Source organism: Saccostrea cucullata, unplaced genomic scaffold (assembly GCF_032062105.1).
Source record: "Saccostrea cucullata isolate Sc308-1 unplaced genomic scaffold, CSIRO_AGI_Scuc_v1 ctg1181, whole genome shotgun sequence".
In the NCBI taxonomy this organism is placed as follows: domain Eukaryota; kingdom Metazoa; phylum Mollusca; class Bivalvia; order Ostreida; family Ostreidae; genus Saccostrea; species Saccostrea cuccullata.
In genome coordinates, this window is record NW_026925902.1 from 46,334 (window position 1) to 66,176 (window position 19,843).

Here is a 19,843-nt window from a genome sequence, read left to right on the forward strand (position 1 = left end):
CTAACGTACATTGTAGATTCGGATCTATCGTAAGTTACACATACAATACTACTCGGCTATGTAAAGGAACGGTATGGAAAATGTGACCTTTGCACCATTTAAATATTAATTACTTTTTTTTTAAAAAAAAATACTTCAAATTTTGCCGAAAATGCTTATAACAGCTAAATATTTCCACTCCGCTTAAATTCTGTTATAAATAAAATAATGTTATGCAGACCAGGACCAGCTCCCAGCACTTTTCAAAATATACTCTATATAAGCAATATGTAACGTGGTTGAGCCAGGCTATCTCCAAATAACACTCAAGGCAGTTCCAATTAACGAAATTTATTTACAAAATGAAAGAAAAATATATTTACATAATCACACTAACACACACACGCACTTGCACACCTCTCTTTCACATATACTTGTAAGAAAAAAAGCAATAAACCTTATAACTTGACAGACAGACTAACAGACTTAATGTTTCCTTATAAAATTATAAAGTTATGATTTATATGGTTGCTCTGTAATGTTCACTTGCACAGTTCCGTTATCTAGGTTTGCCACAATCACGAGCTCTAAGTTCTATCTCCTTTCAGATCAACTTATCTGAATCTCAACACCAAAAGTTTCAGCTTAGGTTCATCAATCGTCCGATCGCTTCTGGGGCTGTAGTCCCGGAACTTGTGGAAAGGCGATGATAACCCTCAGAAAGCTTGACTGTATTGTCCCATCTGGATCGTAAGCTCTCTCAGTTACGTCCTCGTACTTCACCAACGTCATAACGCACGGTCTGCTCTTCCGTGCCTTTTGTTACTAGTTAGGTTCTGTACGTTGCATACTGCAAAATATACTGCCCCTGCAGTAAATTCAACTGCCCTCTAATATACGTCTTACTCACACGGCAGCTCACCCGGGAATTGTCCCAGCCAATTTAAGTCAGGTGACTTTTGCAACGACAAAGAACAATGGGAAATTATTGTTACAGGCCGTAAAGCTAACCTGATGCACAAGTGATTGTCACACAATAATATATTCTAAATTTCAGATCAAACAAAATAGTCTATGCCTTTGCACTTTTGATGTAAATCACGAATACGCTCATCGTTTTAGCGATATTCTCTACATTCCCTATCCCTTTGCAGCTTCAATGCTACTAGATTAATTCATATTCTATACACATTGTATTTATTCAATTATTTTCTTTTAGTTTTAATGATTAGGTTTAAAAATTAGTAATTGTATCATATTTATTTAAGAATTCTTGTAGATCTAATTATCAAACTAGTGAATCTAATCCTCTGGATCACTGTGCTGCGTCATGTCAAGGCTGATGACGTCATATTTAACGAAAGGCTTTCTTCTATTACTCGACCGTATTGATATCAAGTATTGCGATTTTACAAGATTTTATAAATAATCGATACAATAAATAAATTCGAGCTGTTATTTATGCATGATTATGTGGTTAATTAATTTTTGTGGCTTGTAAAATTTCAATGACGTCACAATTAACCTTCCAATACGATATACAAGGAATGTGAACTCTGACCTCTTAACATAGCTGAGTATACCCTATAAGGCATACATGTATATAATATAACGCAACATAAAACATCTCTGAAAGTGTCAAAGGAATTTTTCCTTAACAGTTGAATGCTAGACTCTTAGACCTACGTTTATCTAAAAAAAAAAAATAAATAACATTCGGGAGGGGGCGTTAACATCGGTATTTAGAGTAACCGATACAGATACTGACTTGACACTTCTTTGAATTATACGATTCTTGTTGCTGATTTTAGCAAAATTCTTGCATATCATTATTTATTATATAAGGCAAGATTTTTTACAAATCAAATTTTTAATAAATTTGTTCCTTGAAGCAACGAGGAGGGACCGTGTCATAAATCTGCTATTGATACAGCACCTACCCGTGGATAAGGCATATGTTTATATCACGAGTAGCATCATCCACGCGTATGCATTACAAGTTATTAACATTCTCATATTCAAAGTTGGTTTAATTTCCTTAACATTGACTTGATGTAAAAGAAGTCAAAATCGGTAAGACATACAGGTACTATGCTATCTTGTTTATGTTAATTTTAAATGTCTTTCAAAAAAGGGTACAGAATGGCAGATCATCCCTATATCTGAGAACATAAAGTCTTATTTTAAGAAGATAACCTGATACACCTTTGACATTTAAAATTTCTAATCCATAAATAAACAGGGCGATATACAGGCAGTAAAGCACATTATTTCTGATAAATTAATAGTTTTTGCTGTGTTTTTCTAATTGAATTGAATTAAATTTTTTTATGAAATTGATCTGAATGCTTTTAAGCTCACCTGAGCCAAAGGCTCAAGTGAGCTTTTCTGATAAAAATTTGTCCGTTGTCTGTTGTCGTCGTCGTTGTTGTCGTTGTTGTCGTCGTCGTCGTCGTCGTCGTTGTAAACTTTTCACATTTTCGACTACTTCTCAAGAACCACTGGGCCAGTTTCAACCAAACTTGTTACAAATTATCCTTGGGTAAAGATGATTCAAATTTGTTCATAGGAAGGGCCACGCCCTTTTTCAAGGGGAGATAGTTATGAATAAGAGAAAAATTAATGGCATTTAAAAAAAAATCTTCTTCTCAAGAACTACTGGGCCAGGAAAGATGAAACTCGTGTGAAATCATCACCAGGGAGTGTAGATTCAAGTTTGATCAAATCATTACCCCCGGTGGTAGGGTGGGGCCAAAATGGCCGATCAAAATTTTACATAGGAATATATAGGAAAAATCTTTTAGAATTTTCTTCTCAAGAACCACTGGGCCAGGAAAGATGAAACTCATGTGAAATCATCACCAGTTAGTGTAGATTCTAGTTTGTTCAAATCATGACCCCCGGGAGTAGGGTGGGGCCAAAATGGCAGATAAAAGTTTTAAATGGGAATATATAGGGAAACCTTTTAAAATCCTCTTTTCAAGTACTTCAAATCCATGCTTAGTGATATTTATATGGAATCATCCTCAGGTAGTGTAGATTCAAGTTTGTTCAAACCCAGACCCCCTAGGAGGTTAAAATTCAAGTCCCCCCCAACTGAGTAAACGTTCAGTTCGGTTCTGATATGTGCTTTTTTCCTAGCAAATTGCTCAGGTGAGCGATGTGGAACCTGGGCCTCTTGTTTTGTTTTATACTCACGCGTAGAAATATTCAAAGAGAAACTCGCGCTTAAGTAACATCACAATGAGACTACAGAGACGTTCATAAGATTTAAAAGTATAACGTTATAGGGCAGCGCTAATAAATCAATGAAAATATGTAAAGAGGATATTAAACACAGGTGTAAAAGTTATTTAAGAAATGTTTTAAGATTCGTGTGTGTTATTGGTGTGTGAAGCAAACAGACTTGTCACGTAGTCATATTTCATGAAGCACGCTAGTCACACAAAACTTACCTTATGTTTACATTTTGCATGTTTGGAAGCAAGTAAAATTTACTCAGTATTTGAATTCCTTACTACCCTATATCGTTGCTTTTTTACAACCGTCACTGCAACCTCATGGTGACGTCACGTGAACGCACTTTTCTCTGTGTATATTTCTAGTATACATGAAAATGGTATTCAAAGTGATTTCACAGTTGGTTTTGAAGAAAAACACAACAAATGTGAATATTGCATTTTACATTAATAATTTTATAAAGTAAAAAACATGAAAATAACATTTACCCGTTTTAAAAAATTCTCTTTCTCCAGAGATGTCCATTTTAAGGGGAATGGTCTCCTCCTCCTTGTGCCTCTCTATATTTCAAAAGAAAAGGATTAGAATGACTGTACATAATCATTTTAGTATCAATTTAAACTATATTCCTTTTGTTATTTCCCTTATTGACAAATATGCTGTCAATAAAAGTACAAATTTGAACTTAAGACGTATCAATAATAATCAGTTTAATTAGATGCATGTATTAATTTAAAAAAAAACAAATACTTCCTCATACCTTTGTTTTAAGTTAGATAATCTATCAATCTAATTAACTGAAATGTTGAAGCACACTAAGTGTATGAAAATAAAATTAATTCAACTTCAGCTAATGATGTTGAAATTTCTTTATTTGTGTTGAAGAAAATATATCTAAGGTAGTAAAATATTTTTAAAACTTTTATTAATAACCATTTAAATCTACTTTATGTAATATCATATCATTTCAAAAAAAATGTTTACAGTATAAATTGATATAAAATTTTATACCGCCCAAAGTCTTCAGATTTCCTCTTCTGATAATGAATATAAGCACACATACTAGTGTGAACACGATCAGAAATACTCCTATTACTAGTATCCAAACCCATGTATTACTTCCATCGATATCTGGGATGGGGGTATTTCCTAAACTTGTATTTAAGATGGTCGATCCCAAGTCGACGTTTGTTGTACCTTGAGTGACTTCTGAAGGTCCAATGGTAGTAATTCTTTTCAATAGCAAAAAAAGAATATTCTTATAAAATCTAAATGAACTGTAAATAAGTCTATCCTACATATTTTATTACTGTCTAAGAACCATTACAAGACAGAACCTTCTAACAATTATATGTGATCTTTGAGCTTCATGAAAATTAAATTTGGACATACCAGTACTGCACTGTGGCTTAAACATAAATTTATTTCAAACACACACTTGCATAGTGTACAAAGAGAGAGAGAGAGAGAGAGAGAGAGAGAGAGAGGGAAAGAGAGAGAGAATGTAAGAATGTACGTAAGGAATCTCTTACATACGAGGGTTGTTAGAAAAGTTCGCGGACACATTGAATTACGGAAAATCCATTGTGTACTGTGAAGTATGTCTGAATAAATTCCTACATTTTGTTTGTTGGTATCTAAAAAATCAGGTCCATATTATAAAATCTTCAAATTTTACAACTATTTTTACTATGGGGTAATGAGATTCACGGAGCAATCACTTGACGTAAGCGACGTGACAGCCAGATTTCAACCCGTTACGATCCTGAGATTTTGAGCATAATTTGGCCAGGTCCTTTATTTATAAAATTCTGCATCATTGTTAAGTTCTAACATTAAATCTGAATTCTACTGTGCAAATTTAACTATATTCAATGAAAAAAAAAAAAAAACAGCGATTAAATTTCATTCAAGTAGAATTAAGATAGGGACTATATTTTGTGGTGAAAGTTTTTTTTTACACGAAAATGATCAGTTTTTCCATTTTGAACTATAACAGTACTGTTAATTTTGGATTCTTTTTTTTCCTTTAGGTTGCACAAAAAGCTGGTATTTGCAGTTTAATGTGTTATGCTGAAATATCTATTAAAATATTTCTTATGAATTCTATTAACAAAGTGTGACAAATATAGTAAATTTATATTCTGAAAATCCGGGAAAAAAATTGAGCCAATTTTATCGTAAAATTGACACTTTTTTTTTAGAAATATCTAAAAATTTATATGATCTACCCCTGCTTTTCATGTTCTTTTCTAAATATTTAAGATTGATTTGGCCTATATGCTCAAAATCAGAAAAAGTTTAAGACTTTAAAATAATTTTCTTGCCAGAAAAATCACAGTTTATTAGTGCAGAAAGGTCAAATAATTGATTATGCGAAGCAATTTAAAACTTTTTCTTATTCACAATTTTGAAGTGTCTGTTTTTAAAACAAATTTTGTTTCATGCTTTAATTGAATAAAAATATTAGAGGGAAAACGTCAAAAATATAATTTTTAATTAAGTCAAAAATTCAGTGCAAAAAGGTCATATTAAATGTACTGTAGGCCAAAAGAAGCGTAGAGACCCCAATTTTTTGATTTGAATTTTAATTAGGCTATATATGTAGAAACTAAAAATATACTTGGCAAAAAAAGTTTAAGACTCTAAATATCAGTATCGAACGTCGGTTAAGCTTTGTCGCAGTTCTTAAAATCTTTCATTTCTTCAGTTTTTCCTATGTTTTTTTTCTACTTTAAAATTGAATACTTGTATCAAGACATCAAACTTTTCTACTATAATGTCTTTTGTACTGATTTGGATATTATTGAGATCTTTAAAAAAATCTATGCAGCTAATTGATCAGGTACGGAAACTATGCAAAACCATAGGCGCAACGCAACGTCCATGCCATAAGGGGGAATTGAAGTATCGATGGAGTTAATCATTCAAAATGTTAATCCTTCCATTTTTATGAAGCTACAGCCATTTAAAAACTTGTTCTTGAATTTGTAGGAAATTCCCGGCAGCATCTTAAACATTTTAATCTCTTTTTGGACATTTTCCTGTCTGCACACTTAATTTTTACGTAGTGAAGTGCTCCATGACGATAAAAGACGTTCCCATTTTTGGCTGTGTTTTTACGCGTTGATCATTTATAAACGGCTATAAAACAGTCATATACGAGGGTTGATCCAAAAGTTCGTGGATTTTTTTCATATTTTATTCATTTTTAGGTTGAATTGGTTGAAAATTACAAATGAAAATATAGACACTTCATGAATATTATAAATTGAAAAACAGTTTAAATATCCTTGATAGTAACTCTATGGCAGTTGCCATAGAAACGGTTGTTTGGTAATGCGGGGGAGACATTAACACGTTCATTTTCATTTTAATTCTTAATACGTGAAATGAGATTGAAACCGGCCTGTGTGGTATAGAAAACGAAAATTTTGTCATTATTACGATTGTTTGGTCTTTTATAAACCTTTGTGTGAAAGTTTTACTGATTTTACTGTATATTCAGTTTATTAATTGATTATTTATTGTTCATCTTTAAGTCGTTAGACAACGTCAAATTTCGGTCAAGTCATACGTTTTGTGAAAAATACGTGATCACTCTATCTTAAATGTGTATATAATAGACAAAGACTTGAGGAAAATGCATTTAGTTTGTATTGGTTTTTCGGTGGCATGAGAAATATAAGAAAATAGAACTGCCATGGACGTTATTAAAGGTGCGGTGACTTTTTGGAGACTGTTTTAGGAGCAGAACCCCTTTAAAGAATTAAAAGCGTTAATTAATGGACGTTGTACGCTGCATTACAGTTCTGAAATTGGATCATGATCATTGGAATATCATATGGAAAGATGGGTTGTAAATTGAAATATGAGTGGAAAATGAAGATAAGTTGGTGCAAGAGGATAACCAGGCTTTTTTGAGAGAAAAAATAAAGAAAAGACAGCTTTTTGCAGAGTTACGAATTCATATTGGAAATTAGGGCGAGTTGCATCTATATAACGTGACGTGACAAATCTAACTTGACGTTACGTCGAAGTCTCCCCCGGGTTTCACAACTATCCATTTTCAGGAAGCTCGTGTGACCTCATTGAAAATTGGAAAGTAGTAAAATTTTCCAATATTGTTGCATTATGACTCTATATTATGAATATGCCTGTTGTTTGCTTTCATCAAATCCCGATAAAATTTTAGAAAGAAATTCCACGAACTTTTGGATCAACCCTCGTATATACTAGTTCAAAATTTCTCCCAGTGACGTTTCCTGCATGCTTTAACGGCAGGTAAAATATCATAAATCTCTTTTCGCTAAAATTGTGCAATTTTTAATTTTAATAAAGAATCTTCATGGTCTTTGTGATGTTAACTTGCCAAAATGTAGCATGCTCCGTGAAGCAAGTTTTATCAAAATAAAAGAGCTGTATATTTTTCAATAATCACCGGAGAACACCAAATTCTTGTATATAAATTGGAAAAAAAGGTTAAGATTTTATCTGGAAAGTTTGACCGGTTTCGTGGAAGAAGGATATAGAGATAACGAACAGTATTCAATCTCAACGTCCATTAAACAATATACAAAAAAAGAGCAGAGCAAACACGGACCTCTGAAACATTAGAGGTGGGATCAGGTGCCATGGAGGAGTGAGCATCCCCTGCCGACCGGTCACACCCGCCGTGTGCTCGTTGTCAATAGCGCGCTCACAATAGAACTTGTCCGCGAACTTTTCTAACACCCCTCGTACATGTACATATGAACAATTTTTTTTATATATAAATGTTAAATATAGGAGGTTTCTTTATCTTTGACACCTTTCAACATGAAATAGAAGTGAATTTTAATCAAGTCTAGTGAACATATCTATGATTATATTATAAAATGATTTTCTTATTTGTTATTTTGATATTATTTCTTCTGGCGAGGAGAATACTAATCACATACCCTTCATCTTTACAAAGAGGCTCATCAAGAAAACATCTATTTCCAATAGATAGGCAACTTGGATCTTTAAATGAATTACTCAACATTATAAAATAAAAAAAAAGATTCGAAAATCTATCATATGATTAACATTAAATGATAAGTATACGTATTTAAAGAATAAATCAATTTTGTTTCTTAAAGATATATTTAAAAAATAAATACTCAAAACATTTTTAATATCAAAGTAAATTCAGTACTGTAATCGATTACTGTGTATTTTTATATAATTTTTGATAGCGGTGGTTTACTCGGAATATATATTTTTATAGCATTATTTTTCATGAAAATCAATGGTAATAAGAAGTTAGATTAGAGATCAATATTTACTGAAATGCCTTAAACCTTTTTAAATTTAAAAAGCATTATGATATACTTTAATTTAACAAAAACAATTTTTTTATGATAGGTGTAATAAGTACATTCCAAGATTCCATCGCTCCAGTACAGCTTATCTGGACACCCGTTTCTAAATTGTTTACAGCTGTAGGCGTCAACAAGAGACGTTGATTTCTTTAGTATCAAACAGATATCTAAAAAAATGTTTTAATCTAAAGTATGACGTTTCAGTTGTATTATTATTATAAATAATAAATGAAGAAATGTCGTGAGACTTTTTTTTTCCTCAAAAAAAAAAAAAAAAAAAAAACAGAATTCTCTGTCGAGACTATAGCTCTACTGGTTTGTATTTATAAAAAAAAAAAGAAGAGAAAAGTAACAGCAATAAATAAAACTAGAGAATCTGCTATTGCAAGCAATGGCGTTTGTCACCCAGAACTGTTTCCCTATTTCCAAGGCAGCTATTGATAATTTCGGTCAAGACTTGCATTTTTTGTATCACTAATACAATACCCATTAGCTAAGCTTGAACAACTATCAATTCGTATCAGTCCTTTCAGTACTTTCATTTAAAAATCAAACTTAAAGAATGTTCACTTTCCTCTTGTGTTCATGACAATAACCGATCATTTGAAAATTTAAAATGCGAATCACAATTACTAATCAATAAAATAAAAAAAAAAGTTTCATGACAAATGTTCAACGAACCAGAGAGAACACTTGCGGACAAAATTTGTCACTTTTTGCAGGTTTCCATGGCAACGGTAGCCATTTTGAAACTGAATGACCACATGGCACAACAACAACCAGTGATCGTCCTTTGAGGAAAGTTTCAGAAATATTGTTTCAATATCCGAAGATATCAATTGTTGTGAAAATATACGTTATAAAATGACTGAATACAGTATTTGGTGTCTTAAAGTATCAAAAAGGAATAACATCGGCGAAGTGCACGATACTTTGATCGAAATTGGAGCTTGTGGAAAGGTCTGTTCCGTATTTTGAGATTATAATCGTAATTTCCTCAGTCAACTAGCAATTGCGTTGACCATAAAAATAAACACCGATGAAGAGTATAAAAATAGATCGGAAAGAAATACATCTACATTTACAATATTTTATGAACATTAGAAAATAAATTCACTGTTATTGTTACATATTTTTTTCGTTTTACGTTATTTTTTAACGGGATTAACAAGTGATGTTTACATTACACAAGTGTACATAGTAATCTGACTCATCAGCTGGAAATGCCTGGGACGCATATATATATATATATATATATATACAGTGACACTGAGTGTAGCGTGGACGAAATTAAAAGTGTATGAAATTAAAAATATTTCGCTTGGTTTACGTTTTTCTGAGCTGAAATATTTCAAAGAATCGTAAAAAAATATTGGTTACCGAACATGTTGAGAGAGAGAGAGAGAGAGAGAGAGAGAGAGAGAGTTGGGGAAGAAGTGAAGGTGCCAAGATTTGTCAAATCTAGCACAGGGGCTTGCTCACGGCGTGTAAAAATTTACTAATTCATTTTGAAAAAAAAAGCATAACAGTAATGATAAAACAACTCATTGTTTTATTATTTCCATATAATAGCATGATTTTTTAAAAATAAATAAAATATTACACACCGGGAGCAAGTCCCAGTGATCTAGTCAAACTTATAAAAGATATTCACAAGAACGTCCAAGTCCCTTTCTCTAAATGACTAATGCAATATTCCTCTGGCACTTACCACCAACTCTATCAAGATTACCCTTTATCAATTAGAATTTATAAAATTTTACGGATCATATAATTATTGACATTCCTATGAAACATTCTTAAGTATCAGTCACATTATCCAGCGATGGGGTATACGATAAGAAACCGATGCATTTTTTATGAAAATGGTGTGGTTGCCGGACGGGCACTACTAGTGATCGGCAGGTGACTGAGGCTTTTTTGCGAATCGGTGGGGTCATCGGTAAGAAATAATTCGTAGTTAAATTCCAGCTATGTCTTCAACGATGCCTAATATCGCTCCTCAACGGCAACCCATCATTAACACATCTTTAAAGGATCGGCCGATGTATGGCCGAGCATCGTCCAATATCCGTGGAATCTGAGGTCATCGGGGAGTTGATTGGTGTTCAACAGATAACGGCCGATCATCGGTCGATGTTCGACCAAACATTGTCCCGTAGTCGACCGATGTACGAACGATGTTCACCAATGTATGAGCGATGTATTATACATCGGCCGGTTATACTGGAACATTGTTTTATAATTAGCAATGCATCACTGGGCCTTTGTTAGTCCGGGCGGTAACCACGCCATTTTTAACATAAAATGCATTGGTTGCCCATCGGATACCCATCGCTGGATAATGTGATACTGATACTTTTAGGACTGCTAGGCCGATGTGGACCGATGTTGGGACATCTTTAACACCACGGATTACTACCGATTACCACCGGTCTACGGCTACCGGCCGGGAAATGTAACCTACATGTAGGTATTACCCAGCTGATACTCAGTGTCACTCTTCAAAGTTTTGTTTTTTTTCAAAATGTGACTGTGTCAAGGGTGTGCGTAAAACAAACAACTTGTAAGTAATTTCTGCTAAATATTGTATACAAAAAAATATATTACTGCAGAATTCTAAATAGGAGTGTGTGTTAGTGCCCACAATCTGATTTAAACCAGATCTTTGGTATGCTCCGAATTTCTGATGGTTGCTGTACATATCAAAGATTTAAGCGACCATCAGAAATTCATGGGGTAACAAAAATCTGATTTTAATAGGAGGTTTTAAAATAATTACACAATAAAAACTTTTCAAATAATTTTAGACAACAGTTATATTGTATATTATTGTTTTAATATAATGACATGTGCAAAAACAAATAAAATATGCCATATGCCGAATTAGAAATCATACACTTAAAATATTGTACCTAATTTTCAATGCCATATTAGACTTTCAAATCCTATACATGTATGATCAATCATAATGAAGAATTACATCCATGGGTTTCTTTTAAGGAATCCTTCCATTTATCTTTGTAAAAAAACTGTCATGATTGTTTACAGCCTTTCAAATCCATATCATATTTTTATCACAATATACTGCTCAGGCTAATCTGATGTAAAATGAGTCCAAGTTTAATAATTCAGTGGTTAATTTCCTCATAAATCTCGGATTCTCTGCCTAGACCAAAGGCCACCTTGTGGGAGTGTCTGCTTTTCTTGATATTTCAGTCAATTCCTAAAACACGAAATATACCGAATTTACATTAGATTTAATTATCAATTTTTATGTCACAAATAATAAATAAATAATGCCCTTGTATCTCCAAATAAAGATAAATGATGGGATTTTAAAAGTTCTGTAGGGGATCAAAATAATTAAAGCCCCCTATGTTAAACAACAGGTTTCTAAACAGATATGTCCCAGAATTTTCAAGTAAACTGCTGAATAATTTAAATTGAGGGGTAATCCTTGACAACTGTCACAGCGCTAGGCATTCTAATTACATGTACATACCTTATTAAATATACAGTCTAACTGTGTACTTCTTTTGCTTTATGCTAAATCTTCCTCAATTCCAAGCAAAAATTGGAAAGATCAGGCTCTAAATATCAAGGCCTTTAAAACCTTTAATTATAGTTGTCTTATAAATGGTCAAGAAAACTATAAATTTACAGATTAAAATAATATGTTACACTACAGTCAACGCGGTTTCCGTATTTACCGCGAGTCCTCGCGGTGTGAAATTGATCGCAGCTTAACACATGTAACTCAGGTAAAACCGCGTATTCCCGCGGTACGGGCCCTCACCTGATCCGCACCATCGCGGTTTGCGATATCGGTCTCAGGTACTAAATAAAAGTAATCGCCGTAAACGCGAGTTACCTCCCCCAACATTTCGCACAGAGTAAAATGCATGTCATATATTTAGCGTCATTTTGGTTTTTAAAAAATGGTAAAAAAAAAAAGAATTGATAAATATATAATTTGTATATTTTGATCTATTTAACGCCATTTTCTTGAAGGCCAGCATATTTTTTTGCCGTTAGAAGTATTTTTTCCTAAAAATCGGACCAGACTAAAGTCTTCGGTAGGCAAATATCATTTATTTTAATCCAAAACATTTGAAAAATATATAAATGGATTAGTGATTCACATGGTGATTGATTGAAAATTATTATTTTATTTACTTATCTTTTACATTTTGTATATTTCTATATTTCCCCTCCAGTCCGGTTATTAACGGATATTACGAATTAATGCCTTCCCTTTTTCTAGCAAATAAATTTGAAAAATTAGAAAATCTGAAAACCCCAAACAATATAAACTTAATTAAAGTTTATATTTATTTTTTTCCAACTCATTTATTCAATTTACCGTGTCTTTGATGGTTTCTACATTTAGGAATTGATATCATTCCGATCCCGACTAAGTCATATTTTTTTTATATTTGATGCAGTGTTATATTTTTTAAATTCAACTTTGTGTATTTTATATTATTTTTAAATTAGGTATGAATTCCTTTTAAGTTGGTCATTAATAATCATAATTATGGTTCAAAGCAGTTAATTTTTATTAATGGCCATCAAGCTTGATGAGCAAATTATCCCCCCCCCCTCCTCCATTTTACACCACAATAGCTAAATTATTGTTGTCAGTGGTATTAATGGATTCTGAAACAAGGCTTTTCCCTTTCAACTATCTAAACATTATAAGTAAAGCAACAGGAGAGGTATTACCTAACATTACGTATATACCCCGTAGTTTGTGTGTATCGAAAGTGGGGTGGTTTCCTTCGGGGTAGGTGCCCCGCTAACTTTGGAAATCTATAGTCCGTTCTTACCAACACATTAATTCATTATTTTAATAATCTTATGTTATGTTCTTAATTTTTATTTTTAATATTTTTATTCATTTGCTTGCCTTAATTCAGAATTACTATCTTAGGAGTTCTTCGAGATAAACAAATAAAAGCTTCGCAAAATAAATATTTCCCAACCCGATGCGCTCGATAAATTTAGACAAGACATAAACAGACTATAGCATGGGTGTAGAATACTTGCATTTGAACTTGTTTGATAGAAACATGACTGTATAACAAAATGAAGGTGTATATTGAAAATAGACCTGTTGTATATATAAAAGTAAAAAAAAAATAGTTAATGAGACACAACGTATTCGACGTAATTAGAAGTAACCCTTCAAGAAAATACAGTCAAGCATTTAAATACTGAAGTTATTGTGATTTGGGTCAAAAATAAAAAAAAATTTCAGTTCAAAATTTTAAATTGTAAATTTAAAAAAAATAATTATGTCGGTTTTCTATTATGATCATGACATTAATGTCTTTATTTTATCTCTTTAATTTATCTGAAAAATATTTACATAGATTAATATATATGTGTGATTTAGAATAAAATTCATCTCATGAAATTTGTTGCATCGTTTATTCCTTTGGTGGATGAAACTTCTACCGTACGATGAATTACAATGCCGTAAACCCGTGCACAGACAGGAAGTGTTATGTAATTGATAATTCTACACATGTGTATACATAGGAAAATCATTTGAACAGTACGGTGATCACTACATGTAAATTATACCAGAGGTGCACCGTAAATAAAAGCCAAGGGTTAAAAAAAATAGACAAGTTTATAAAGAAAGGAATGAAGTAAACGTATACATGTAATTATTGTACATATATAGGAGAAGACAAACAGTTTTAAAATTTTCATAATAATTTCAAGCCGACCCTGCCGAATCATGCTTATTATTGTTTTTAATTTTAACTAGACCACGATTTGTAATTAAATGTATATTTTAAATTAAACATATAATTATAAATATGTATTATTTAGAAACGTAAAATTTAAAATTATTAATATGTATGATTGTATGAGCGTCTGAATTAATTAAATACAACACTTAACCCCCCCCCCCCCAATTCATAGAAAATTTATAAAATATTAATTATATTAATTCAGGTAAAGAAACATTTAACACACATTAAATCTAGCAGTATGCTGTAAACTAGTTTACTTTAATATATACACATCAAAATACAAATATAAACGAGCTTAAAATAAATCACCAATTCATATCTAGACATATCTTGGCATGTGCATTTTTATTTATACATTTACACCTATCTGCATTCATATTTATATTGTAATTATATGCACATTATAATTTACACACCGAACCCACTAACACTTACATGTACGCACACTCAATATGTTTGTCGCGTATATTTGAAGAATTATACTTTTTGGAAATAAATTTAGTAAAATATTAAAATACGGCAGATGAAAAACGAAAATGAAATAGAGGTTGACGCGATGCATTCATCAATATTTTTGATAAAAGATACTCAAAATATATTTGACTTTCTTAAACAAGAAAACAGTTAACTTTGAATTCTTCATTTGAAATAAGAAATGTTCAAATTATAACATTTTTTTTATTTACACCGAACTCTTATTTAAAAATATCGTGTAACATTTCTAGATTTATCGTTATCTTTTTTTTTTATATGAACAGAGAATAAAAAAGAGAACAAGCACTTCTAGATTTAATCTCAACAACGGTACCTAACACCGTCACGGTAAACTCGTGGGCCCGCGATCACTGCGATGAGAAAACCGTGACGGTGTATCGCGGAAAGGATTAAAACACCATCGCGGGGTCGCGGGAAAATACGGGATCCGCGTTGACCGTAGTGTACATGGGTGTGAAATTTTAACTTCATGTGTATTTTGTACTAAGATCAACATAAAATAATATATAATAAAAACTAATTAAATGCATTTAGACTCGTATTGTAGCTTTTCACAATTAAATCATTATTGATTTATATCTGTTCATAGTTTATTAATTTATTGTTATGAACACCACAGATACGTTTGACACTGAACCCCCCCCCCCCCCCATCCTGTAAACCTGTGAAAACGACACATAATTTACAGGATTTACTGAGAATATATATATTTTAAAGTTAAAAAACTTTTTAAATACGAAAAAAACTAAATGAGGTATATATACCTTCTGATGTTGCAGAGATGGACGTCTCCCCAAATGCATGTGGCACATCACCACAGGCGAGGTTTTTGTAGCGAAATTCATGATCGGCTTTTTGTATGGCCGATACCTAACGTTTCCCTTGCTTTTTATCTACAGTAAAGCTTAATTAACAACAGCTCAAACACTTGGGAATCCTAGAAAACATCGATATACCATTGACAATTGCCCAGATTTGAAGTGTTTACTTGCTACCGGAAGTGTTGTTGAACCTAATTAATCGGTTGTGGCGCCACCTATACTTCTACAAAGGAGCAAGACTGACAAATATCGGCAAGTATCAGAATGTAGACTACTGACATGCCACATTATATTATAATCAGACTAAACCGGTTTTTTCAGTATCAGTTTGAAAGAATTGACAGAAGCCGTTTTTTAAGTAACCATGGCAACACTGTTCATCGAAAGGAAAACCAATTTACATAATTATGAATCTTTTTGCAGTAAACGTGTGTTCAAAGTTATTTAAAATCAGACCAAAACTGCATGAGGAGAAGCATTTCGAGACATTGTTTACACAAAGACAGAGAGACGGACGACGGACACACTACTATAATATAAGTTCTTATGATCCCTGACCTGTAGAGCTAAGAAAAATGTATGTTTTCACATGCAAATGTATAATCACATCAAAATACAAGGATTCAATAAGTATACTGAACTAAAAATCATAATTATCAATAATTTAATAATGGCAACAAAGTAAAGTGTTAAATTCTCCTAAAATAAGCATAAAATTAAATTGCCATTGTTTCTTTTTACCCTTTTCAATTGGAATCCTTGGATATCTGTAGCAAAACTCCAACAGCTGTGTAATGTTCTCATTGGGTATACACATGTATCCATTATTCTCTGTACAGTTTATGGCAGATGACCTACTTCTCCAATCTGATTGGTTCCTAGGACATGATACTGTGGTATACACAGGGAATGAGTAGAAATCCAGCTTATCCTTAGAAGTAGAAATAGAGTTGAATATATCAAATTTGTTTAAACTGTATACTACATTTATTGCAATCTTTTACTTTAACAATATCAAATGAAAGGAAAAACATCACATACATGTACATGACCAACAGGAGATTGAACTTGTAAACTAATTGTTCAGAGAACAATAAGACGTCTCTCCACCTTCTTAAGTCTTTCCGTGTCATTTGGGTTGAAAAAAATGAAGAAAAACACCAGAAAAACGCCAAAAAATCAAAAATTAAAAAAAAGAAAAGATTAAAAGGTCTTCCAGGTGAATTCGATCCTTGGACCTTCTGATTAACAGTCGAGCGTTCTAACCACTACACCACAGATTCCGTTGCAGTCAACTCGTATTATTGTCGAGTTAAAGTTACCGGGATTTCCTTGATTCATTGACCAGTCAAGTAGTAACAGTTAATAAACTTCTGACAAGCTCCTGGGTGAATATGTGAGTTTAAATGAGATTGTTTTCGAGTTAATATCTAAGGGATATTGTCTGATTACAATTATGATATTGCTATTAACGGGTATACATGCATTTGAGGTTGCGTAGCAATTTATGTATTTGAAAAAGGCCGCTTTCGTTTTCACAGATGTAGTTAACTCATAGGTAAGATTTAATAATCATTTCTATTTGAATTGAATTAGTAATAACCAGCATAAATTTAACTTGAAACATGCATCTCAGGAAGAAAACGGTGTCATTGAGAGCGTGGAAATTTATTTGACAGGAAAAATCGCTATTTTCTAGATTCATTCCATAAATATTAAATCTAATTAAAATTGAAATAAATTCCACGTACTAAAGAAAGCAAGACTATTTGGTATTAAATGTTGTAGTAGAGCAGGAGAATTGAATGATATTAACCACAATCGAAAAAATAGCCAATACAAGCTTAAATTAATTTTTATACTCAGCAACAATTAAATTTCAGACAGAAAAAAATGTAGATTTTGCCGATATTCACTAGAATTTAATTGTACTTAAGAGACTCACCGTAATACTCTCAGGGCAAGGTCAAAGGTCAAGGTCATAAAAAACACTTATAAAGTTGAACTTTACATTACAAGCTCAATCTAGGTAAAAGTAATGAATATATCTTTTTAACTTGTGAGAAAAGGTCAAGGAAAAAGGTCAAGGTCAAAGTTCAAGGTCAAATATGAAGGTCAAAGGTCAAGGTCATTTACAAGAAAAAACATATATAAGAAATTTTGATACTTTCCAAATGACCTTGACCTTTACCTTATCTTCAAGTTCAAAGGTCGAAATCTCTCATGCATTGTCCCGATGTCTTTACAACTTGTCGTTAAAAAGTTTTTAGTTCTTCGTAAACATCAGAAACTGTAAGGGGCAATAACAAGTAAATATGGTTGACAAATCCTTTCACAATGAATAGATTCAAGAGTCTACTAAATTAGTCGTAGGCATTATTGAAGGTTTCGAAAGTCTGCAGTTTACGGTTTCGGAAGAGTAGCGATAACAAGGGTTTACACTGAAAGGGCCATTAACTTTTAGAGGGGTCAGTCAAAGGGGACAAGCATGAAATCTCTGGAATGGTTTTAAGAGTACATATTAAAGATGCAAAGATGTTTAAAATTTGTTAAAGAACAAAGGAGCTACAAAAAAACCCCTTAATTTTTCATATTTTGAATGACCTTGACCTTTGACCTTGACCTACTTTTCAAGGTCAAAGGTCATAAGATCACACGCAGTTGGTTCCAAATGTTAACCACTTGTTGTTTAAAAGTTTTAATTTTTTTTGTGGTAAGCTTTAAAACTTTCAGGGGCAATAACTACTCGAAGGGGTTTAGGAAATCTTTCGCACTTCCCAGTTTGGAGAACCTACTAAATTAGTCGAAGACATGGGTGAAGCATGCGTACCTCTACGGTTTACGGTTCCGGAGGAGTATCGATAACAAGCATTTCTTCCGAAAGGGGCAATAACTTCGAAAGGGGTCATAGTTCATATGCGTTGGGTCAAATCTGTTCCTAACTTTTAATGACCTTTACGATGAACAAAAAGTCTCTTCGATAAATGTCGAAACAAAAAATCAGCGAAAGAAAAATAATAGGAATTTACAGAAGAAAACCAATAAGTCTTTCCACATACCTAAATATCAAAATGATGTGGCTACGCGATGTTTTGGATTCAGCTAATTTTTTTTCTCACTGAAACTTCAATGAATGAAAAGATTGACTATACGAAAGAAAGCATGGTAAATAACCTGGTTGTTATGGAAACAGGGCTAGAAGGTGTAAATTATAGTGGATATTGCTATTTATCAATAACATCAAGAAAAAAGTACTAGGCAAAGTGTCACAATTGATGTCCATATTTGATTTCCATATGTTTTTGTCTGATAACTATTTAACTAATAATATAAGCCCAAAATGTTTACCATACTTTTAAGGTTGTTAAGCAGGTTTTCCCTGGCGATTTAAATCCCTTGAAATCAGATTGGGCGTAGCAATTGGAGAGAGCAGAAGTGTTTAAGGCTGCTCAACTTTCTACCTTATTTTTGATATATGTTTTAATATCTTATGACCAGAGGTCCCCCTATTCTGGATTAGTGTATTTTATTTGTTTTTGTAAGTTGTATTATTTATTGACGGTTTTTATTCCTGAAATGGCCACAGAACTGTGTTCTATAATTTCAGACGTAAGTTAGATTCAAAGTAATATTTGCTCATGTAAAGTATATGTGTTATAAGTAAAAGTATAAGTGTATGAGTATATGTATAATGTAGACGTAGTGATGTATGTATAAAGTATGGCGTACATTATTCGTCTTAAAGTGGTTGTCTACAAGTACATGTAATACACTTAGTTTATGTGTGAACGTAAAAGTTCTCTAAAGTAAAGTAGTATGAAGTGTATTGAAGTATGAGCACAGTGCAGTAAATGCAACAATGTAATGTGTAATGCAGTAAAATGCACCTAAGTAAATGTACAGCAAAATGTACAAGTAAGAGCAATGTATAATTATCTTATGTCTGTATCTAACTTTGATTTATATTATAGATCCCATTTAGGCCAGCTATCCAGCCATCCAGCAGTGAGCCATTGAGCCATGTAGAAACTCGTGTATTTGTACATTTTTGTAAATAAAAACTATATAAAAACTGATTTTGGGAAGCCGCCAGCCACCCTGTGACACAAAGCTGTTTTTTGTGCATTTTTAGCTCACCTGAGCCGAAGGCTCAAGTGAGCTTTTCTGATCACATTTTGTCCGTCGTCCGTCC

General features: G+C 32.5%; 1 protein-coding gene across 1 annotated transcript in view; it reads right to left on the minus strand.

Moving 5' to 3' along the window:
* Positions 1–19,843, minus strand: part of LOC134269962 (uncharacterized) — a 36,125-nt gene that overhangs the window by 2,622 nt on the left and 13,660 nt on the right. The window contains exons 2-6 of the mRNA XM_062752136.1: positions 16,393–16,582; positions 8,621–8,731; positions 8,160–8,223; positions 4,231–4,451; positions 3,708–3,779 (exon numbers count right to left, since the gene is read on the minus strand). Coding sequence (XP_062608120.1) covers positions 3,708–3,779; positions 4,231–4,451; positions 8,160–8,223; positions 8,621–8,731; positions 16,393–16,582 — 658 coding nt within the window. The remainder of the gene's footprint in view (positions 1–3,707; positions 3,780–4,230; positions 4,452–8,159; positions 8,224–8,620; positions 8,732–16,392; positions 16,583–19,843) is intronic.